General features: G+C 33.8%; 1 protein-coding gene across 2 annotated transcripts; it reads right to left on the bottom strand.

Annotated features, from left to right (window-relative positions):
- Positions 1-394: 394 nt before the first annotated feature.
- On the bottom strand, positions 395-26,337 carry LOC128229883 (WAS/WASL-interacting protein family member 1-like). Of its 2 annotated transcripts, XM_052941779.1 has the most exons (8): positions 26,158-26,337; positions 24,713-24,913; positions 24,246-24,404; positions 23,047-23,082; positions 11,991-12,098; positions 10,165-11,063; positions 8,450-8,560; positions 395-7,648 (listed from the first exon to the last, which is right to left on the bottom strand). In XM_052941779.1, the coding sequence occupies exons 2-8, from the start codon at positions 24,900-24,902 to the stop codon at positions 7,601-7,603; spliced, it is 1,551 nt and encodes a 516-aa protein (XP_052797739.1). In that variant the 5' UTR covers positions 24,903-24,913; positions 26,158-26,337; the 3' UTR covers positions 395-7,600. The 2 variants fall into 2 exon arrangements, with proteins under 2 accessions (XP_052797739.1, XP_052797748.1); XM_052941788.1 differs by lacking the exon at positions 23,047-23,082.
- Between the last annotated feature and the right edge of the window lie 207 nt (positions 26,338-26,544).

The raw sequence follows: 26,544 nt of genomic DNA on the forward strand, positions 1-26,544 counted from the left end.
AAAAGACCCATTGAAACCGACAAAATGCTCTTTGAATCCATGCAATCGCAACACAAAATAAACATGGTGTTGAACAAGATGTGGAATCTGCAACATCTGCCTCATCATGTTGAAACTCCATGGCAAGTTTTTGAACGTTTTTTGAAAGTCTTTTATAATGCATTGTCAAGATACAGCCACAGGTTCAGTCCCGACAGCGTATAACCGATAACCAACGCTGCTTTTGCGAAGCATCAACTTCATCGACTAAAGAATTGGTTATTGGTTATACGCCAAGACGGTCCATCATAATAAGGTAAGGCACGAATGCACGCACATACACGGAACCACCATTGTGACAGCAATGTCACACTCTACACCAGGGGGCTCGAAGAATAAGGAAGGCTAAAACTAGTCATGAGATAAAATTATTTTTATTTACAATTTAATCATCAATTGTAATTAATACATAAACAAGTATGTCCACTATTATAACAGAGGCTGGGTAAACAAAGACTAATACATGATAGACAATACGCTCACGGACACAGCGCGAATAAAACATGACATGGTTATTAGGAACAGAAATATTTAAATGATTCATATAAAAGTTTGTTTTACGTAATAATGCATGGTAGGTTTCTCAAAAGATTTGAACATGCAAACTTTTCAAGCAATACATGAAAGTATCACTTAATGGCTGGAAGAAAAGGTTGATTATATTTTATATACATGTTAAAACTGAATATTAATATTGGAATGACTATTAATAATAATGATAGAGTAGTGATTATTGATTGATGGTAATATTTTGGTAGTTGTAATCTCAATCCATCAAAATATTGTACTGTAATAACTGTTTTGCTAAAAATAATCTTAAAAAAAATAAAACAGTGAATCTTAATGAATGATTTATCCTACAATAGTTCCTGTAAAATTATGTCTAATAGCGAAATATCACTGTAGTGAATAATCAGAATGTTGTTGTTGTTTTTTCAAAATGAACTAACTTATATGTAACTTATTCACAATCACAGAGAGCATTCACTGACAAAGATTGATATTACTATAGATTAACAAGATATCATAATTTCGTGGGCTTAAGCCAGAAGAAAGCAAAAACTTCACATTTTAAAGCTGCACTCTCACAGATTGACCATTTTGAAAACTTTTTTTTTGTCTTGAAATTAGCCATTTTTTGTGTTTATGTCTGGACACAAATGATATAGGACTGCTGACATATTTAAAGATCATATCACAGTTTTTATATATACATTCAAAAAATAATGTTTCATGTTGAAAAACTAATTTTTCCTAAAGCATTAGCAATGCTTTAAGCAATAAAACATAAATTTACAAACGTAAATATGAAAACTGCAATCTGATCTTTTGTCAGCGGTCCTATATAAATGGTTTCCAGACATTTACGCAAAAATTGGTTTAATCCAAGACAAAAAAATTAATAAGTTGTGAAAAAAGGTCAATCTGTGACAGTGCAGCTTTAATGTTGGTTAGTACCTTTCGGCATTCACTCAACAAATTATAACATAAATGAAAAATGGAAGCATTAAAAACCTGTTCATGTTCGCGTCCACGTAATAAATATCAAAGGCTGGCAAAAGCGTATATATACATGTATCAACACCAGTACTAATAGTATGTACATATCACTCGCGGCAACAATGCACAAAATAAACTTTAAAACAAAATGGAATGGGAGTCAATATGCAGCAATTTACAGGTACATGTAAAAAATACAATTCGCGAAATTAATATGAGTACGCATAAAAATAGATGAACAATTGAATTTCACATTTTCAAGTATACTGTTTCCTGGTTATATTTCGAGGGTCGAAAGAAATGGTTTGATCTGGTTTTTCATTTTCTATGACCACTTATTACTTGTACCCCTCCATTATTTTTATCAGATCTGTAAAGGTAAATTGCATCAAACCTAACAAGCCAAATCTTTAAGCAAGCATTTATTATATCAAGACAACATTTGATGCGTTTATACCCTTCATTATATGCAATAAAATATCATTAAATTACCCAGATTAAAAACCAAATTATAATTCAAAAATACAGTGTACCAATTGACTGCTTGTTTTTTAAGTCTGTTTCTTACAATAAACCTACATTTTAGAATCGCATCACTTTATTACATATATAATGTATATATCGTCACCTTAGTGCATTAACTCAATAACTGCATATAAAAATAGAAGCAGATATTGAGTTCTTGCACTAAGATGATAATTTATAATTTCAATTACCAGTAAGCATGAACAATCAAGTGTAAACAGGAAGAAAAATATTAAAGATGCGGCATTTGTCTATATATGTAGGAAGTACAACAGCAAACACCCATGTTCGTCTGTCTCTTTTTCCAGTTAAACAACAGGACAATTATTAAAGCTGCACTCTCACAGATTGACTGTTTTGACCATTTTTTTATTATTTGTCTTTGAAATTGAGCCGATTTTTCCCTGAATGTCTGGAAACCAGTGATATAACAATGCTGACAAAAAATCAGTTCACAGTGTTCATATTTAAAACATCAATTTTCAAAAGTAAATATGAAATCCTGTGATTTGATTTTTTGTGAGCAGTCTTATATCACTGGTGGTCAGACATTTACGCAAAAAATGGCTAGTTCCAAGACAAAAAATAAAAAAAAGTTGTCAAAACGGTCAATCTGTGAGTGTGCAGTTTTAAGCCAGAGATATGGGCCTCAGTGTGTGTATACCACGTAAAAGAATTATGTCATATATGCTACGTCGGAAGGCAAAAAATTGCTTACAATGAAGACTTAAATCAAAGATAACTTTTCATTTACAACACCATTTTAAATGAAACAAAGGGAAGTCTATGCCGCTTAAAAAGCACCGCATTTGTTTTATTTCCGAAATTTGACGAGGTCATTATTAACATCAAACACTTCGACAAACCTGTTTCCAAAATAATGTTTTGACAGTGCTCCGTGAAAAGGTTTTTCAAACTGTTTTATGAAACTAAACTCGCATTCAAATTCTGGTAAAGGTCCGAAAGTGGTGCTCCGTAAGCGGCGTAGACTGCGCTATGATTTATTTAAAATGGTGAAGAAATAGTGACATTTGGGTTATCTTTGTTTAAAGTCTTTTTTTCAAATCAAAATATTGCCTTCTGACATAGCATTTATGACACAATTTATCACGTGGTATACACACACTGGGCCTTGCTAAAGATGTGTGTATTATCTCTGGCAACAAGCATTCTTAGTTCCATTTCAATGTCTTGAGTAATTGCCATTATTATCGTTTGTGCCCAGGAACGCCAACACAAACACCACCTACGCCAACCCCAAAGCTATAACAATACTTTTTCTTACAAAATGAGCAAAATATTTTAAACGGACAGGGAAAATGGAAAACAGCAAGGATGAAAAAATAAAGCTCTTCAGAAACCAGCTGAAAGCAACACTCTTTAAGCACACAGCTAATCAAGTTATATACAGGTCATTTCATTGTAACATTCCCAAAAGCATGAGAAAAGGGAGATAAAATCACTCAATTTATCAATTTTAAATTTAGATATCAAAGCAGCTTAACTAGTATCAGTATCATAATTAGCACAGCAAAATAAAAAATAAACAACTTTTAATTAACAAAATTACATGCTGTACTGTATTACATATTTCTTCTGTGTTTCAAAATGCAGTACAAGATCTTTCAGCTTTTCAAACGCATGAAACAGGAGACATTGTTTTTTTTTCAATTTTTTTATAAGCTGATCTCTTGACTTTGAAGTTGAGAACATTAAGTTGGTTTTGAATAAATGATTTTTATAAAAAAATACATGTACTTCAAAACGTTTATTTTATGTACGAAACATGATTTCGAAAGTACTAAACATGAAAATGAAAAAAGTAGAGCTTTATGATGAGAATACTTAAGAAAAATTCTATTACAGATACTGTGTACCATATGGTAAATTGCTAATTTATTAAGCCAATTTAAATGTTAATATCACTTACGATGGCAAGAGAATAAGATGTAAAATGAATTTGAAGCCATTCACATAATAGTATCCAAGAGCACCGAAAAGGGATACCCACGCTTGTCCAGTGAATTTTCATCAATAAGGGGAATTATTTCAGAATTTTAACGTTTAAGGGCCCGTATTTATAAAACATCCTACGTCATTTCCTAATTTAAAAGTCATTTTCCCAAGTTAAATATCGCACTTGTCATATATGATATAATAACTTTATACTATCTAAAATTCTCTATTTGTATATAGTTAATAAACACACTTTCATGTTAGGGCTATTCCAGTAAAGCATAAAACCCATGGGGGAAACGCAATTATTTAAATAGTATATAAGTGGGTGTCTTTTTTTGCTAATTTTGACCCAGAAAGGGTTAATTTACCTTCTGTAGAGGTATATTTCAAAAGTGCCCGCCCCCCATGGGTTATATGTTTTAATGGAATAAATGGAATAGCCCTACCTGTCACTGGTACATTTCTTTCAATATCAGTACAAAATCTTAGGAAAGCAACTTAAGATAAGAATTGACGATGTTTCATGAATACCTGCCCAGAGTTCCACGTCATTGCTACACAAGAGCATATTGTCATTGGCAACATGTGTAACAAGTTTCGTGTGAATATCTTCAGTGTTTTTCTTTGTTATAATGGCCAACTGTATTCAAGCTGCACTCTCACAGATTGAACGTTTTGACAACTTTTTTATTTTTTGTCTTGGAACGAGCCAATAGGTAAACAAGATTGCTGACAAAAAATCAGATCGCAGATTTTTATATTTAAGTTAAAAAAATGATGTTTTATGCGTTTTTCTTAAACGGTTTATGCCATAAAACATTAATTTTCAAGCGGAAATATGAAAATCTACAATCTGATTTTTTGCCAACAATCTGGTATCATTGGTTTGCAGATATTTACGCAAAAAATTGCTCTTTCCAAGACAAAAAAGTTGTAAAAATGGTATGTCTGTGAGAGTGCAGATTTAATTTTTTTGCATCTGCATGCAAACAAAAACAACACCAAGGCTATGGTCATATAATATATAGAAGTAAAAAAAGTTTTGGAAGATAAAATGATATATAAAATGCATACATTTGCATAATAATGTTAAATGAGTTTCCTTCGTAAATGATTATTTGGTAAGTCGTTGAATGAACACCTAACCCTTTATATTCTTAAAACATTTGATTATAATAAAAGGCATGTACATAGTTATATAACTAACTGATATTTACTAATGCAGTAGTTGACCCCAAAAAAAATAATGTGTCATCATTACACCTCTCGTAACTGTTTTACAACATTTATTCGAAGAAACATTCCCCAACTTGACATTGTTGCTTAGAATAATAGTAAACAACAGAAATTCGGAATGTAAAGATAAAACATTGAGACATTGAAATTCTCCGATTCGGTATCATTGATATAATAATTCCGTCTTTATTAATCACATACATGTACATATTTCACTTAACGCAAGTACCAGTACTTAAACCACAGCCATCTCATTACAGAGTAAATAGACCCGTCCCATATATGTATTTAATGGCAGTGTCTATAAACATGTTATACTAGACAATGTTAACCAAGGGTATGTCAAATAGTATCAGTACATTATTGACACATACTGGTACACAGGACAGATTATATCAATTATTATTATAAAAGATTATAAGACCAAATATATAAAACTGCAAGACTATGCAGAAATTGTGAAGATAGCAGTGATTCTTATTTAGATAAAAATACTACTAAGGTTTTAGCCATAGATATTTCATTTTGAGGTTTTGAAAAAATAAAATGCTTTTTCAATCCAAAATTTCAATAGAGAATTTAATTTTTAGGAATATGCATATCATATTATTAAAGCTCACAGATGCTAGTGTAAGCTTATTTCAACAAAAGAACCTAAGCCAACTTGTGCGCTCGCCCATCAAGAAAGACAATCTTAAAATGGTAAGATAATAATCAATTCATCTTTTTTTACAATGAATCATTATTGATAGTAATACAAAAAGTCTATCGAATAAAGTCTAGCACAAACATGCTTGTTTCATGAAAATAAGCGACACACAAGCTTCATGCTTCACACAAACAGTAGAGAAAATATCACTTTAGTACAGGGTAAAATATAGAAGTCTTAGAGCAATGGTATATATATCAACACGTATGATTAAACATTACTATACATTATCATTGTCATGTTATAGACCTTAACTTAATATTTCATCTCAATAGTATAAAATGTACATGTACATAGCATGGTCAATATTTTACATCAAATACAGTATAATTAACAAAATCCTTGAATAATGATTTCCCTAAAACTCGAAGCTCATTTTCTATAACGCATGAGCCATTTATTAAAACTAATATAATTCAGAAAACCAAAAAAAATCAGAATAAAAATATAAACAATTCATAAGTTGTCTGGATACATATTTAAAGACACGTAAGAGTTATTCAAACAGAAAAAAAAAATCTTGTACGTTTTAACTAGATTACAATTAAACTAACAAAAAAATACTGATACATTTAAAAAAAAAACTACTGATTGCCAACAGTCAAATGATCAGATCTACTAAAAATGCCTTATAATTAGAGAAGTTGCGATTTTAAGTAATCCGTTAAAGAAAGTTAATATAATGTATTTACGAAAAAAATGGTTTGATGCATCAATGTTTCATAACCACTTTTTGTTTAAGTTCATACTAACAATCTTCAAGTTTTTTTGCCAGTGATCTACATTATTTTGTGTAAACTTCCAACTAACTGGGCCAGCCACTGTATCCAGCTCACACTGCTTGTTGCTTCACCTGATTAAAATCAACAATGGCTGACTGCTGAATTACTGAAATATATGTATTTTTATACGGGTACTACAAATCCTGCCCCCTAGACAAGACTTCCAGACAAAACTTACACAAAATTGTGCATTTGTTCTTAACATAACCTCAAGGGTCGTTTTTCCATTACGATTAAACCCTTTACAATTATATGACCAAAAATGTTGTCCATGTTCCAATGAAACAATTTGCAAGACAGACACTCAACACTTGCTGTAGAAAATACATCTTTCTTCTTTTTTTCAAGTTTTCTTGACATGTTGCCAGTGTTTCATAAACTGACTGATGCATTTTAATGTTAACAATCTAATCCAGTCGCAAGGTCACCTTGTCTGTAACTGTATGCAGATATCACTCTTTCCGTCACCACTTAGTAATGTCAGCCATTCAACAATAAACTGTTTAAATTCCAATCTCAATCGACACATGCCGATTTCAGCCTTAATCTCCACAATTATTTAATGCATCACTTTTTCGGGAACCACGAAAAGCCCATCATTATCAATTGCCGTAAAAATCATCACCCATTCACATCATTGATCAAAAACATGCACATTCCCTGCATAAATGTAGGTACTTAATATTTACTTCCCTGGTATCCGACATGTATTCCATCAAAATACAAGACCCTTTCTTAAAACTCTTAATATTAACGCCAATAAACCTCGATGCCAGGTACATGATATGAGGAGAGAGGTCAGTGTGTAAAGGTCACTTAATACAAAGGTTAAGGTCATCTAGATCAAAGGTCACTCAATGCATGCCACCAGGCGGGGGAGGGGGCGGGGCTCTCCGCTCTGAAAAACAGAAACATATATTTTGATTATTATCATCATACAGTGGTCAAATTAGCACAAGCCCGCAAGCCCTGCACTGGTCAAATGCTTTCTGGGCTTGCTGAAATTCTGGGTTTAATACGGCACAGATTGTTCAAAAATGTTATGCCAAGCAGTAGTACTTGAATTTCAGGCTTGTTCATTCAAAAGACTAATTCCGCTTACTTAAATCAAACCCCTCAGTATTTAGTGTGAAGGCATGGTTTTGCCTAAATGTTTTCATTTTTATTACCTATCACATGTTTGTAGATAATCTTTAAGACTAATATTTTTTAAAGTAAAATGCATTTTTTTTTTTTTAAGTGACTAGACACTAAATGATACAATAACCAGAAAAAAACTGTCGACATAAAATTAATATCATTGTGTACAACGCACTGAATCTTAATTACTGATGAATCACATTGCTTATGACACATGTATCTGTTGCAGTTTTTAACCATTTCAAAATTCACTGGGTTTGTTTTCCAAGTAAATTTAAATAACACTAGTATATGTATCTGTATTAATCACATGACTTTCACATGCTCAATATACAAACTATAAACTGGGAAACAATTATGCACTTTTTCAAAAAGATAAATGATGTATTATCGGCCTCTCACACTCGTATTCACAATTCTAAGCTTTTTGGGGGGGGGGGGGGGACCATGATGTTGAGACCTTTCACAAATATTCTTAGCATCAATTTACGGACCAGAACACCCTAATTTTCCCTAATCCACACAAACGTAGCAATTTCTATGAACAATCAGTATTCACCTGGTGGTGCCTTTCGGGCTGTTTTACTTGGATAGGTTTTGTTGGTCCTTCCCATTGGTTCTGGCGGAGGAAAGTCATGTAGAGCATGAAAATGGAACCGGTTCTCAAAGTCTGAAATCAAAAAAGACAAATTAATGTATGGCTACAATTTAGTGATGTTCTGATGATCGATAATTATCGAAAATTGATTGGATGGGTCTGAAATTGGGGACAATCGATTGTACTTAGTCATAATCGTGATTGTAAATGACCGGCGAGTCATTTTTTTTCTTGAATCCTTATTTTGTGTTTGGTAAGTTTCCGCCAATTTTCTACTTTGAGTTCAGTTAATAATTTGGAAGTAATCAGTTGTTATCGTTACCAATAGGGAACAAGAATAAAACTACAATTAAGGTATTGTCAAAAACCGATTGTACTATCAATAATCAGTTACTTGAGTGGAACTGAATATCGATAGTCAAACTTGACCGATTCCAAACACTTCTACTACGCAAACATTTTTAGAGATTAAAGTTTTCCAAAATCATAATGTTTGTTATAAATGTGTCAGAGCTTCCATTAAAGAAAGTTTGGAAGTATATTACTCCTTTGAAATGGGTTAAAACTTTCAAAATTAATTCCTTTGAAGTACAAAAACTTCCATAAATTTTAAGTAAACTTCCAAAGTTGAAAACTTGGAAGTTCAAAATATCGAAACCTGGTGTCAATATTACTTTTAAGGTCACAGTTTCAATCAGTCTTTAAGAAAGATGAATTATTATAATATAAGACTATGAATTTGGCAAATTAAAGTTGCAAATTTCTTGATTTTTAACGTACTAGTTGAAAAATAGTGGAAAAAGATATTGTTTTCAGGAGACTTAATAAACTTCCACATTTCAGTGAAAAACTTCCAAATTTGATGGACAGGAAATTCATACTTCCAGTTTCAAATTCTTAATGGAAGGCCAGATATGTGTTTATAAATTAATCATTAATAATGTAACAATACCTGTACTGATTAATTGATAGGTTGAATGACAGCCAGCATCTTGTTAATTCCTTGCCAGTCAAATATGCTGCCTGGTTAAAAATCTTATTTTTGTATAAAGCAGGACGTGTTGACATTTTTTAAGTCAAGCATAAGTTTTTTTTATGTCTTTGGCCTAATAAAAAATATGCCTTTTCGGGTAACACGACCCTACCTATAAAAATGCGCCGACTCTAACTATTTTTTTCCTTTTCTGAGCAAAAAAATATTCATTAGCTAATAGAGAGTTACGAAGGGCAGATAAATGCAGATTTTAATCAGAATTATTGTTTATATGATAAAACAAAGTCAGGCAATGACAGTAATGTGGGAAAGACTGCCATGTGCAAGAAAACACTGAACTTACGACAGATTTTGAAAAAAAAAAAAAAAATCCCTACCTACCCTACCTAGAAATTTTGGGAAGGTTACCCTAAACAAACATTTTTTTTTTTGGCCTTATTGGCCTTAAGATGTTCCATGGTTTACTTTTGATTACTGGAACTACTTATTTTATAATTTCATTCTCAACTGTCAAGATATTTAAAATCATAGCCATCCTTAACACTGGTAAATATTATTTTAAGAGCAGCTATATAACAATATTTATATGTTGCTATGCCAAAGGTCCCTTAAACTAATAACAAGAACAACCTAAAAATATAACTCTAAAAAACAACAGGTATTTCCAACAATCGACACTTACCATCGTTGCCTCCACTGTAATGGGACGAGCCCCTTCTCTCTGGGGGTGGGGGTGCCATCCCTGTGTTGCTCGCATAGGTGGAGGTGGAGGACCACTTCTTCCTGACCGCCCGATGGTTCCTCCATTGTTTACTGGTGTTGTTCTGTTTGGTGGGGGTGGGGGACCCGGTCTGCCAGCCGGGGGAGCAGTAGGAGGAGGGGGTGGGGGGGCATTCTGTTGTTTTTTAATCGAAGGCGGTCGAGTCATGGGTGGGGGAGGGGGGTGATTTACTGGTGCTGAACGGCCAAAATGCCCTGGAAGAGCTGGTGGGGTGGGAGAGGCTGGAGGTTTATTTGTATTTGGAGGAGGGGGTGGGGGAGCGCTTTTATTATTACTAAGTGTAGGTTGTAAGGAAGGTTTGTTATTAACAGGTGGAGGGGGTGGGGGGAAAGACCCACTGTTTCCATGATTATTCATCCCCGGTGATGGTGGTGGGGGTAGTGGACGCCCTGATATGCTTGGTGGGCGTGCATTCGGAGGTGGCGGTCTGTGCGAACTCTGAGCACCATTTGTAACTGACGCAGCCCCAAAAGGGGGTCCTGACGGGGGACCTCGACTCGGGGGCGGAGGGGGCTGTGGTTTAGGAACACCTGACGCACCAGATACACGAGTCCGTGAATTCGAATTCACATTTTCACTACTGGTATTTAGTCTTCCTATGGAGCTGGCAACTGAACCACTAATCCTTGACAAGTCTGTTTCACTGTGAGCATGTGAGGGTTTGTTCTGTAACGGGGGTGGGGGCGGTGCCCCTCCCCTTGTCGGTCCATTTGACAGTCCGTTTGATAGATTGCTATTGCTCTGTGGTACTGTTCGCTGTGTGTTGCTACCCGGGGGTCTCAAAGGGGCTGAACCGGGGGCTGTAATAAACAACAGTCAATTTAGATAATTTGACATAATTTAGAATTGTTTTGGTATTTCCTATAATTACAAATCACGAGGTAAATGCCAAAACGTAGTAAGTGACATTAAAATTAGATGGCTTCAGTACCATCTGGCCGTAAGCCCACGAAATATGCTTGTAAGAAGCAATAACCAGACCATTTCTTTAAATTTAAATATAGAATACCATTGGAAGCAGCTCATTAGGCCTTTTACATAACATGTGATTTTTTTTAAGTTACTTAATAAATAAAAAAAGTTATGGCATTTTAAAGTCGTCAATTCTGGGGGCTTTTATAAAAAAAATTGGCACTTAAAAACCAATTCTATACAACGATTCACGGAAGTTGTTTTTCAAGAATTTTCACCATTTTTTTAATAACAAAAGTTGAAGCAGAACTCATTCTTATTCATTTCTTAAGAAAACAAAAAAGAATACATTCTTTACATAATATATTTAGAATGATCAAAAAGGTAGCTCAACTGGCGAAAACAATATTATAAATCAACTTAATACATAAAAAATAAAATGTATTAGCATATTACTTTAATAACATTAAAACAAAATATAGTTTTATCAGTATAATACAATGTAATTGATGCCAAAATTGTTCTTCATTGCCAACAAGAATCCTGGACAATGCCTGATAGAATAAGGCTCAATCAAAATGAACTCTTGCATCCAAAATGTATGTTAATTTTCAGAATGTAAGTTAAACTACCATCTATTATTATTCTTCAATAGAAAAGGCTTTTGACATTTGTTTCAGGTCTCAAAATAAGAGATTGTAAAAACCTTCAATGTACAATCACATCAAAGACTTTGTGTTAAAGTATATCAACAAGAAACATGTTAAATCATTTATTATATAAAAGTATATCCATATCATGCAATATGGCCCTACCCCTTGATGCTCCTCCGGCAGTCCGGCCCCCTCTATTTGGCAGTCTGGGAACTCCGCCTGCAAACAGTCCACCTAATCCACCCATTCCTGGGGGAGCTGCAGGTGTTGCTGAAATAGACATGTTTTGTTATACATATTGTTAAAGAGATGTTGTCACTTTTAGGAACTCTGTTCGCAAAATGCTCTTTGAGCCTACAGGAGCTGTGGGACTGGCTGTTACGTTTAATGTATTGTTAATCACAGCCTTTCACCTTGAAGTACATGTACATACTGGCAACCTATAAATCACGAGTGTTCTCAAAAAGTTATCTTAGCTTACAGGGGTTGCTGAAATAGATGTACAGTCAATGTAAGTGATGTTTAAAGGCATTCAGCTGCTTTGTTCAAAACGTCAGATTACAATACCTAAGACAGTCCTTTTTATAGAATGTAGATAGCCACTTTTCGATAACTAAGAAAGTCACTTATCAATGCATTAGACAATTCCCTTTTCTAGACAGTCACTTATCAATATCTAAGAAAGTCTCTATTCTACACAGTAACTTTTTAATTTTTAAGACAGTCACTTTTCAATTTCAAAGAAAGTCACTTTTCTAGACAGCACTTTTCAATATCTAAGAAAGTCACTTTTCTAGACAGTCACTTTTCAATATCTATGAATGTCACTTTTCCACACATTCACTTTTTAATATCTATGAAAGTCACTTTACAGACAGTCACTTTTCAATATCTATGAAAGTCACTTTACAGACAGTCACTTTTCAACATCTAACAAATAACAGATGTACATCGTGGGGACTAAATTGGAAAAAAACATAATTTTTTAATTTCATCATGGATGACATGCAGACAACTTGCACTTTTTAAGACACTGAAAAACATGTCGAGTGTATAAAATAATCAGAAGAACGGATAATATCGACACCAGATTTGTTCATGCACTTTTGTTACACACTGGAGTGAAGCAACTGAAAATGATGGCTTTTGTTAAAAAGTGATCTTGTTGATGTAGATCTGTGTGTACTGATACTCATGGACAATTGTGCTGATTTTGAGTGAAATACTTTTGTTTTTGCCTAAATTATTTAATTAAATTAAAGTTGTGTTATTTGCTATACATTTGTATGTACTTTGCATTGCAATTGAGATGTTGAATAAATTTATGTACATCTATGAACATGTACCCATTGCATTCTTTGAATAGTTCTGGCATAAAGTTATTTTAACTACATTTGTGTTTAAATGTCAAGGTCGAACATTATTATAAACAGCAATAGATGATTAGGAAACAACAATATAATTGAAGTGCCAGCCATTTGTCACTTAAAAGATTTATTACAGATCCATGTTTAAAAAATTATATATCCATGTTTAAAAAAACATTTAGCGGCAGAAATTTCATGCCTGGATTAAGTGGCCACCTGTCTTAAAGATGCACTCTTACTCCCAAATAAGATTTACCACAGTTAATACAATTGTTTTAATATACCATAAAGGATGAAAAAGCGTTGAAAACAATGATTCTTACAAAGTATACGGAGCTTAATTTGAAAGAAAGGTGCAGAAAACACAGTATTTCTACCTAAGGCGACAACAGTAGGTCACACTGAATCTTTTAGCACTCACCAATCATTTAAAATTCTTGCGTTTTTAGGTTTTAAATACACGACTACAATCTTATTATCAGTCATAAAAAAAATTGATCAATGAATTGTTAAGTTAAGTTGATGAAGGTTTCACTCAAAATTTATGTTTGTTATACACCTGTTTGTATTGATTTTGAATAAGTGTGTCACTAAGTTAACAATGCAGCCACTTTGACCTTTTTCCAAAGGTGGCCATTTATGCACCAGTCAATTTTAACCACCGCACCCCCAGGTCTGGGAAATAGTGGGGACTTTGACTTTCGGTTCAGCCAACCCCGGTCAAATCCCCGCCCTGCGGAGACAAACTACTGGTAAAATCCCTGCCAAAAGCCCCCGAACCCCAGGGGCATCCTAGATTAGGCCCATTCCCCGCTATTTTCGACGCGAAAACAAAACCATCGCAGACACTCGGCACTGGGGAAGGTAAAAGCACGGCCCATTTCCCCCGCTGTCCACTGAGAATCCGAAACTGAAATATGAATTTCCTTGACATCAATTTTGAATAGATTGAAGTGAGGAAGTTAAAGTATATTCAATCATGGAAAAACATTTTCACTATTGTCCAACTGTGTAAAATATCAGATAATTTAATTGCAGCTATGAATTGATAACTACTCAAAACAAGAGAAGAGCCTGGCTGGTTATAGAACTTTGCCAAGAATATATACCAACAAACATTTATAGTAGCAAGTTTGGTGAAATTCGGATAAAAACTGTTCAAGTTTGAGAGTAGACAAAGCTAAAATGGCCAATTTTGATAAATTCAGGGGGCCATAACTCTGGAGTGCCTAAAGCGATTAGGCTGGTTATCGAACTTGACCTAGATATTTCACCAACAAACACTTTCATGAAGTTTGGTGGAAATTGGATGAGAAATGTTCAAGTTAGAGAGCGGACAAAGCTAAAATGGACAATTTTGACAAATTCAGGGGGCCATAACTCTGGAGTGCCTAAAGCGATTTGGCTGGTTATTGAACTTGACCGAGATATTTCACCAACAAACACTTTCATGACGTTTGGTGGAAATTGGATAAGAAATGATCAAGTTAGAGAGCGGACAAAGCTAAAATGGCCAATTTTGACAAATTCAGGGGGCCATAACTCTGGAGTGCCTAAAGCGATTTGGCTGGTTATCGAACTTGACCTAGATATTTCACCAACAAACACTTTCATGAAGTTTGGTGGAAATTGGATGAGAAATGTTCAAGTTAGAGAGCGGACAACATTGTGGAGCCGCCCGCCCGCCCGCCGCCCGCCCGCCCGCCATGGGTGTTCCCATAATACGGCCATCGTAAGATGGGCGTATAAAAATCCTTTTTCTTCAGGATTTATAAAATGAGGTCATACCAGTAACTTTAAATTTAATACTTGAGGTGTCGATATAATCAGCTGCCGAAACTTTGAAAGTAAGAAAAATATCTCAAAAATTATGGAAGTTATACAAACTTCTTCCATGGGTTAAATTAAGGAAGTTTTTGCCCATTTTTAAGAAGTAGTATACTTGCAGATATCTTGAGACTCTGACTCTAACACAGATATTGCAGAGGGACTTAGACATAAGACATTTTTGTGAGACGATATTGGGAGCGTATATTTACTTTTGGATGAGCTGCTGTCTGCAAGATAAACAGAATAAATCAACCAGCATTCATAATATACATGTAGAAACAATCAAAGTATCTAATATTTAGGACCAACCATATATCATTTTATATTTGCACTCTCACAAATTGGGCATTCAGAATTTCCTCAAAAAAAATACACTTACTAAATTGGATTGTATAGACTAGTATAGGGGACATATATCGTATAACCATCATACAAACGTGTGTGTATACATGCATGTGTACGAGTGCCTGTATGTATACATCCACGCTTGTGTTTGTTTGTTTTTATGCGTCCGATTGGGTGTGCAATTGTATTGTAAGTAAGTGTGTGTGAGCATTATTGTTTTTGTGTACATGTTTATCCTATCAAAATGCATTGTTGTATAGGCTGAGAACTTAAAACTGTGTGCTGATATATACTCTAATAGTATATGAACAAGAGCTGTCACAGTATGTGACGAATGCCCCCGAATGTGACATTGTCAAATACATATCGCAAGTTATTTTAAATTGCCTCTGAACATAAAAATACCACCCATACTTTACAACCTACACTGTTATGTCCTTATAGTCAGTATTCCATTGTGATTAAACACTAAGTGTATCTTTCACCTTAGAGGTATGGACATGGGTCTTGTAAGCAACACGTCATCTTGGTATGTCAAGCACATGTGGCAAGTTATTTTATAATCTGTCCATACAAGAGAAAGTTACAGCCCAGACACGACAAACTATACTCTATGTCCTTGTATATTGTGAATAAACACCTAAGTGTGACCTTGACCTTTGAGGTAGGGACACAGATTTTGCACGCGACTTGTCGTCTTGGTATGTGGAACACATGTGGCATGTTATTTTAAAATCTATCCATCCAAGGGAAAGTTACAGCCCCGACACGACAATCTGCACTTTATGTCCTTATATGCAGCACTCCATTGTGAATAAACACTAAGTGTGACCTTGACCTTAGAGGTAGGGAGACGGGTCTTGCAAGCGACACGTCGTCTTGGTATGTGGAACACATTTGGCCAGTTATTTTCAAATCTGTCCATACAAGGGAAAGTTACAGCCCAGACACGACAACCTATACTCTATGTCCTTAAATGCAGCACTCCATTGTGAATAAACACTAAGTGTGACCTTGACCTTAAGGGTAGGGACACGGGTCTTGCACGGGACACGTCGTCTTGGTATGTGGAACACATGTGGCAAGTTATTTTCAAATCTGTCCATACAAGGGAAAGTTACAGCCTGACACGAGTTATTTAGCCGGACACACGGTTGGACGGCCGGCCGGACAGTGCGATTTTAATATGCCCACCTTTGGGGGGCATAAAAATTAATGAGAAAAAAAACTAAATTGGGTTCAAAAGCACTCTTGAGCAAGTTCTGTGTGACTGTCTAGATTTCTAAACAACATATCTACGCCAATTCTTTCAGTTATATATCTTTCATCATAATGCATATAAAGTACTTTAAGATCCTGAAGAGTTGTATTTGAAGTTTTCAAGTGAAGATTTAAGGCGTGGGTAAAAACACTTTAAAAATAAATTTCCTTTCATGAAAACCCGGAAGGTTTATTCCCTCATTTGCCTTGGATCGGAAATGTTGGTTCAAACTGATAGTGATATTGCGTCTATCTGACTTTAATATCAAACAATTATACAATATCACTGCTTTGTATATAATGATAACCTTAACCTATCAATGATAAGTGATCTGAAATTAAACAGTTTTTAAGTTGAAAGTGAAATTCAAGTATGTCTGACAAGATAAACATCGCAATTTAAATGATTTACTTTGCCAAGCAAATTTATAAACATTTATGTTTTGTAAGATCATTCAGAATCTTCAAACTCAACGGTGAACCAGTTCAAAATTTGACATTAACATTGTAATCATTTTCATTAACTAAGGTTTCGCTTAGGTTTTAAAGGGACTCGTTCATGTTTTTGGATCAAAAATTAGTTTTTACTGCCATGCATCTGAAAACACTTATTTTTATAATCATTATTTTACTCATGATATTGAAATTGCAGAAAAAAATACAATTATAGTACTAAAAAGTATTTTCATTTTAGGGGATGCAAACCCCACCAGTAGAATCAAGAAAACAAATAGATAAAAATATACATAAATTACTAGGCCACCAGGACTTAAACAAAAGTGGTGAACTCTTCACAATACACTTAAAACATCACAAGATTATTATAAATGTCAATAAACCCATCACACAACAAGAAATTAAGTCAGACCAAAAGTGGTGTTAACACTAATGAAAATTGTGGTCTTCAAAGATGATATCTGAGCGAATATCAACATATTTGAGCGAATATCAACATATTTGAGCAAATATCAACATTTGCTGAGCCTTTGGTATCTTAGTTTTAACACTCCTAATGATTTGCCTCACTTTATTTCATCATACAAAAAGGGCATTTTACAAATACATAAGCGAGGACCTTTGAAAAGACCAGTGTGCATAGGGGCATAGGGCTCATTGTTATTGGCTGTGAAGAACTGATATTGTTAACTTGACTAAATAAGTTTTAAAAATGTGTTAACAAGTAGTTTTGGCTTTCATCTGCCAGATATATATTAAGTGCCACTTATGTATTTTCTATATTGCACTTTATCATATGACTATAAATGTGAATATGCCGTATAATGCTGATTATAAATATATGTTACGTTATATATTTATATAATAAGATTTTAAACAGAATTTGTTTCTAAAACAGCAGATAGTTATGTGCATAATGGTGGTCTCCACGAGAGCTACAGGGCTGCTACCAAAAAAGGGCCGAGTGAAGCACCCTAAAACCCTAGTATCCATAGCAACAAAAAAAAAATAATGGTCACAAACTTAAAGCTGCATCCTCACAGATATACCATTTTTACAACTGTTTTTTTTCCATCTTTGAGAGAGCAAATTTTTGTGTAAATATCTGCAAACCAATAATACAAGTTTGCTGACAAAAAATCATATTGTAGATTTTCATATTTCCGTTCGAAAATTAATGTTTTATGGCTTAAACCATTACTAACGGTTTAAGGAAAATGCATATAACATCACTTTTTGAACTTAAGTATAAAAATCTGCGATCCAAGTTTTGTCACCAGTCTAAAATGACTGGTTTCCATGCATTTTCGCATAAATTGGCTTGTTCCGAGACAAAAAATAAAAAAGTTGTCAAAACGTTCAATCTGTGAGAGTGCAGCTTTAAAATAAAACCTCCAAATTTGACATTTTTATAATTTTATACTTAAATTTTAATTTAAAAACATCAGTAAATTTAACGCAAAATCATTTTCAAAGGAGCAATTATTATACATATATATTTGACTGTCTGAATTTATTTTTATCATAATCATCTCTTATTCACAGCATACCAATTAGCCAGGAAGTATTGACAATACGTTATCTGTCAAAACACTTCATATCTCAATAACCAATTGTCATCAAACATGTAATTCTGACAATATCAATGCATTTAATGACCTTAATAATGTATACGCATTATACTTGTAATAATATACCATAAATGAAATACTTGGCGCAAGACAAATTTAATTTGTTCTATTTCTATACAGCGTTTTTACCGTTTTGAGCTACACCTTTAATAGGTTAAAAACTGGAGTGAATTTATTAACTTCCATGATCAAATCCAAAATTATTTCAACCAATTGTGGCAATTATATCATTATTAAGATCAAAAAGGTGAACTGAATTTAATCATTTAATTATTTTAAGGAAATTGCATGTACTTAGGATAATATCCAAATAAATTGCGCGTCAAAATTATGCACCAGTAAAATTGTAAGGATTGTACAAAAATATTATAAACGCCTGTTCAGCAGATATTTCATTGAGTCTCAGATTCATTCAATGCAGGGTCTGTATTAACTAACTTCTAGAGTCTAAGTTTGGGCCTCTGACTCAGAAAGCTTCTTTCTAAAAACTGACTTAGAATACAACTTTTATTTTCACCGAATGAAAATGCAGATACGTAGTCAATCATTTAGTTAACTTAAGGTTTGATGATTTTTAACAGATGTTTTAAAGGTCCATATACTGCCACTAATCTGATACACACTCCCTCACTAGAGTCATTGACAATGATCAGCCAATGAGGTCGTATTTTAAGTCAGTAAAAACTCGCTCACTATGCCCATTCTTAATCATTAAGATATTTCTTTCTGTCATCTAACTATAACATAGAATCTTTGATATAACTATTTTTGACAAAAGATGTGTATATTATTGTTAAATAAGATATTTAAAAAATATAAACCATTTTTTTCAACATTATCGTTTTCAAATATGAATTTTAAAACATATGAACCATTTTTTTTAACATTATTGCTCTTCAAATATGAATTTCACAAAAAAATGAATATTTTAATTTTTGAGCCTCGATCAAGTCTCAAACTCAAGACATTTGTGAATATAGAACCTGTTTTTTGCAGTTTTATTATTTTAGTTTTCATTCTCTAACCTGCCATGTCTTCAAAAAACAGGCGAGTTAAAAAAAGCCCTGCCTACATTGTACCTCACTTTTCCACTGAAAATAAATATGATTGATAAATCTAACTAACATTTTACAGTATCTTATGTCAATATATGTGAAATCAGAGCTCCAGCCAGGATTTGAAAAGGGCAGGGTGCAAGGTCACAAAGGGCACTTTTCATGCACAGTGAATGAGCCTTAATTGGGCACTTATGCAAGGGCCAATGTTCAATTCATAGTTTATATGTGTTATATCTTCTTTCAATGCTAATAGTTTGATATGAATACCTCAGCTGTTATATTTACTTCAGTGTCAAAATTATGAATATTTATTATATTTTGAAAATTGACTCTGTTAAACAAAAGGGCACAGCAGGGTGTATAAAAAAGGCAGCAGGGCACTGGATAGGGCAGCAACAGGATGCCCAACTCTGCTTTTGAGGACTTAAGCTGGAGCACTGGTGAATTTTGATACCTGGGGAACCCCATATTTTTTTATATAATGGATGTATAAAGGGCTTGATGTGTCAAAAAGCCCTATATAAAAAATATCCTAAAAAAAGGTTACAGACTCGCTTTCTGTTACCTTGAATGATTGCTAAATAGATCATTTCACATCTTATTTGATATAAATTGAAATCGAGACCAGGATAAAAATAGATAATCCTTATCTGCTATTATTGTTCAGTATTTACAATCAGAAATTCAAACGATACCCTTTCAAACCATACAAGCGATATATGGGTCAACCGGGATCGACAATAAACATTATACTCAATTTGGTATCTTAAACTGACAAGTTTATCTGTACAGTGGTAGGGTTTTAGCTATAAAGCGTTAAGGAAGGGTGATGTACTCTGTCCTTTTTTGGTATCACCCTTCTGCCCTCATTAACATCTGCAAGTTTACCATTCCCATCCGTCATAGTATTAAATACTCAAGATAATCTGATCATTATTTTGTTTAAATTATAACTTTTAAAATGAAATTATATAAATACATTCAAAATTTACATATTTGGGTGTTAAAAAAGTAATTCATTTCATTTTAACACAATTGACCTAAGAACTTTTTGGTCAAATTTGTACAGTTAATATATATAATCAAATAATTATTAAAATTGTAGACTTTCATTACAGTATTTGAGCATATATCGTATGTTGACGGGTTCCTCAGACTTAGGTATCTTAGTTTAAAAAATCTTAATGATACGCCAGTCTTAAAAATTTCATCACAAAAAGTGAATTTTACAAAACATGAGTCAGTCCCTTTAATTGGAGCATGCAATTTAATGCTAAGCTTTATTAAACACACAACTCATTATGCAGGAAGAATTATGATTTGCAAAACCTGAGGCAAAATGTGAAACTGAAATTTCAAGAATTTTCTTCTGAATTATGTATAAAAAAGCTAAACTTTTAACTTTAAACCAATCAAAGCAATTGTGAGACAATATTTTATCTGCAACTAAAAAACCTGATACAGGAAATTAATTTATTTTTCTTTATAAATTGCATGACTGTACAAGATGCATTTCAGCTACTCAACTATGCATGCAACATCTTCAACCACTTGAAAGATCTACTTTGTCTTTTAACATGCACAGGGAAAAATAAAAAAAACTGAACTGATTTATTGAGCTGAAAAACTCATTTTTAGTGGTCAACATTATCTTTTGTCAAATAATGACAATCGTTAGCACTCTTTCTCAAGTTATGTAATACATTAATTTCAGTAAATCAGCAGTCAGCTGTTGTTGATTTTAATCAGGTGAAGCCGTTGATATGAAACAGTGGCTGGCCCAGTTTGTGGGTACTATACACAAGATAATGTAGACCACTAAAAAAAACTTTCAGATTGTTAGTATTGTACTTACACAAAACAAAATGCAGACAGGGAACCTAATCATGGTGTCATGTCTGTTAAATACCGAAACTACAATTCTTAAACATCCTTAGTGTTAGCATAAATTCCACTATTCTTGAAGCCCTGTGCTATTCATGAAGCCATTGTGCATTTGTGCATGCATATAAACTAATTGATGACTAATTGGAAATTTGGCAGTTGTTTTTGTAAGATGCTTTCTAAATGATAAAATAAGAATCCGTCTCACAGAGATGAGAGCATATACACAAATTTATAATCAACTCATGGAGAGATCTAATTGCTTCAATTGTGTACTTTGAAACCAGACTTGTCTCTTACATGGCTGTCTTTCATTTTCTTAGAGGGACAAGACACCAGATGAAAGTTTTTAACCATTCTTTTAATTATGTAAAACGATTTATAATCGGTCTCAAACCAGTTTATTTTGATGATTCTAGGCTCCACTTGAAGAAATACAGTATTTGCCGATTTTGGGACCATCTGGTGTCTAGTCCTTCAAACACAAAATGAAGCTGTTTAAGTTTGATCGCAAACAAAACAGGCTAACAAATAAAATTCAATTAATCAAACATTTCAAACTATCCAACAAGCTGATAAATGGGGAGCACTTTAAACAATAATGACGACAACAACAACATCTATTGGTACCATCAGGTCTCGGAGGTGCGGGAATGGTCGGTCGACCAGGTGCGGGCTTTTTACGAGGGATTATATGATTACTAGTACCCCCATTACCTGAAAACAATGTATCGGTAGCTGTTACTAGGAATGCTTTATAACACAGACATTGTAAAGCGAAGGTCATTTAATGTTAGCTCAGGGTTTTCATTATCTAAAATATTTGTCAAAATGACTTTCTTCTCAAAATTTGCAGATCAACAGTCGATTTCAGTGTAGGTATTATTTGCTTTGAACAGTCTGCCCTGAATTTACACGAGTCCAAACAAAAGGAATTTCTTGGATTTCATGAGTAAAAACCCATATTCAAAGGTGAAATAAAAGCCCTGGGGTGGTAATCATAAAACATCTTACGTCATTTCTCAACTTAAGTTGATTTCTTATATTTTTCGTAGTCAAATTAAAACAAAGGTATTAGGGTTTAAATAATAAAAAGTATGCAAAATTAATGAAGATAAAGAGTTTCAGATACAATTTAGATAAAATGTCATAATTAAGATACTCAACTTAGGAATATGACTACAGTTAGGAAATGATGTAACATGTTTAATGGGTACCAGCCCTGTTCAGTCTGTGTTATTGATGTTATATAAAATTATATTAGTGCTACACGTCCAAATATTTCTAAATTAGCAAACACAAGTAAATCCATGTTTTAAAATGAATCCACATTTTAATTAGGTAAGGACCATTCATCAAGCCATTCTACATTCCATACGATACTTACTTGGCGAAACAGGTCGCTCTTCAATAGGCATTGTTGCTATTTATAGAAATTTTGATGAAGAAGTAGAGTATAAAGGTGAGTTTACAAAGATCAGTTTTGTTTTGTCTAAGCAGCTTAAGCAAATAACTTTGTTAAAAGTCAACAATATTGTTAGTGGCATCCTTAATGGGCCTATTGTTCAGATTTTTTTTATTGTTAACAACCTTGTTAACGACACCGTTGTTAACTTTTAACAATGAAATATTTCATGATACCCTCATATATTCAATGAAACCACAACAGTTGAAACAGTTGTCTCTTCATTTGTTAGAAGTACGGCATATCAAAAATATGTACATGAAATTTGAACAGTTGGAGAGATTTGAAAATTTATATTTATGATGACAATGATGACATTAACATAAACAATTTGTAACGTTTAAGTTCGGAAAAAATGGCCCAATATCTGACAAAAGTTTTCCAAAAAAAAAAAGGAATTTTACTGTAATTGAAGACAAACTTACGCTGAGTCATAATATTTTGGTAATATGCACAGCTTATGTTAAATACAATGATTATATACAAGTAGAAGAAAAGCACCAGCTAAAGACACAGAGAAACTGTCTAACTTATCAAAACATCCAAACAAATTCCAGAATGCCTAAAATTATGATAATAAAGAATTGACCATAGCTCATTATTTTAGTAGAAGAATGAGGACAAAGAATGAACAAATATATAGCTCTGTGAAACTGTACAGTACATGAATGTAAACTGCTTAGGCTATTAGCTATAATACACAATAGTAGCTGATTATACAGACAAGGTTAATAAATATGGATTGAAGTTAAAGTACATACACAGACATGAAAACTATCTACTGGTAAATAAATGCAGTTATGACCAAGAGTGCATCAGAGTGAACACATCACTCATCTGTTGTTTTATTCAAATAAGGGGCATAAAGTTACTCAACAACAACGAAGCCCGAGTTATGATCCTTGCTGCACATATGCTTATTGTCTCTGGCACCATATGATATGCAATATTCTTAACAGCGCTGACAACAACAACACCAAGTTGCAATATTCTTAACAGTGCTGACAACAACAACACCAAGGCTATCAATACTTAATGACTTTTCTTTGAAAAGCTAAAAATGAGATAAGTATTAGATTATTGAAAACATAATCAAATTAATCTCAATCATATATACTTACAATCATCAGCCGAGCCTCTCCCAAAGGCAGGAATTGGGGCGTGGCCACTGGAGGTTGGCCTGCTAGCAACTGTCTGGAACTTGCCACCCCTACCGCCAGGGGCTGGCATTGGCATTCCCATTGGGCCCCCGCCACCACCCCCTCCTGATGGCTTGCTACCTAATGATCAAAAGATGGCATGAAGATGTGAGAGCTTCACATGGTGGTCATCTAGTTTTGGAAGTTAAAGTGTTGATTTTTTAGGATTGAAGGATTTTAAAAGGTGTTATTCCCTGAAAACTGATATTTGATTATGCTAGAGATAAAAAATAAGATTGCAAACAAAAATTAAAAGGGAGACTTTTGTGTCTCGATTCCTGGCATTCAATTTGAATTACAGTGGAATGTCAATAGTAACAACAAATGGAGCCATCAGATTCACAGAAATCCGCAGCCAAATCACAATTCTGATGTTTACAAAAACATACTCAATGTTGGTCCACTTCTATCATTGGTGACAGTTTTCTTCAACTTGGCACCCTTGTGTATCTGACCAAGCAGTGCGCCTCGTTCAACTTTACCCCCACTTTTCCCCCCTCCTCCAAACTTGGCAGGGGGTGGCCCTGCAGCAGGAGGGGGAGGTGCACCTGGGGGTGGTGGAGGTGGTGGTGGTGGCATCCTCCTTTATTCTATAAAAAACACATGTTAAGAACATGTAGAAATTGATAACAAGTCCTGAGTGAGACAAATATTAATGTTAAAGGGGCATCAGGGTTCTTACTGAGATTCAGTTAAACCCTCTCTTATAGTAAAGTAAACGACCAGCAACTACTTATTCTATTTAAAATGCACTTATTATTCCAAATCTGATTCAGCCGTAATACCATTTGAACAGTCCATTTTGGCTGGCAGCCGTTCTTTTATTAAAAACACTTGGGCCGTGCAGTCATCGAAATTAGGACTACTGGATGAACAAGCCCAATTTGTCATACTATTGCTGGGCATCAGATTTTTTAACAAGCCCTGCTATATAAAATTCAGAATTTGAGCAAGCCCAGAAGACATTTTACCAGTGCAGGGCTTGCGGGCTTGTTTTAATTTTGACCACTGTTTTTGTTGTGTTGTTTTTTTCACTTATAAAACTATTTAAAGAAATTTGTAAACATACCAAGGTGATATTAGTTAAGATATCAAATTGATTTTTTCATTAAATTTACAAGTTTTGCACTATAATCAGTCTGCTGGTAGAGTGCCTAATTATCTGGTCAGAGTATTTCAGTTATTTGTGCCAGTTAGCTCAGCTGGTAGAGTTCCTGATTTTCAACCAGGGGGTCCCAGGTTTGATCCCCTTACCAGCTGCATACTCTTCTAAGTTTGTGACATAATAATAATAATGACTTAAGTGCTTAAATAATATGACAGAATGTGAAGAAACTTTTTGAACGCATTTTCATTTCAACACAGGTGTAAAAACTGCATTCGGTTAGATGCAAAGTCTTTTTCACTTTTTAGTCTTACAAGTTATGCACTAGTCAATTGTACATAATATTTCATAGCCAACAAAATTGACTTAATTTTGAAACTATTAATCAGGTACATTGGCAAAACTTATCAAATATTTCGGGTTTTTTTTCTGGCAATATTTGTTTCTTATAAATACTGAATTCAGTTGATTACTAATCCCACAATGATTAATGAACGTCGCGAAAATGTATTACATTTCCTGGTTTTCATATTGACATAATCGTTTGATTGACAAACGTCTGGTTACAAAAGTAGTTCAGTGGCACTATAAATAAGTATTATATATGTCTGTACATGAGATATTACAAAACATCAAGATACACATAGAGTAATAAATGCAAAAATATGTCGAAGCAAACCGGAAAGAGACTAAGCTTTGAGACAGAAAAAAAAAAAAAACAAAATTAACCTGTGAATTTCCACCAGTATGTAACCGTATAATGTAGGCTTAAAACATATTGCAAGAATAATCACTCCTCTTTAAAACTAATGAAAAATTATGACATTCCAGTTCAGTTAATGACCATTAAATTGCAGATATATACTATCAGGAACTGTTTCGTGTTTGACAAGTTGCCATTATCGAGCAATTGCCGTTATAGGGATGGTAGTATTGGTTGTATTGATAATCCCTATCAATTTACGGTCACCGGGACCTGAGATTACAGTGCGGTTATGTAGAGACAGTGTTTATATGGACACTATTGGAGATCGACCTATCATGAGCCGCAGATGCAGTAAATCATTTTTCTTCTTTTAACAAAACTTCAATTTTTGAAACCTTTGTATTTGTATG

The sequence above is a fragment of the Mya arenaria genome, chromosome 1 (genome assembly GCF_026914265.1).
Source record: "Mya arenaria isolate MELC-2E11 chromosome 1, ASM2691426v1".
Lineage (NCBI taxonomy): Eukaryota > Metazoa > Mollusca > Bivalvia > Myida > Myidae > Mya > Mya arenaria.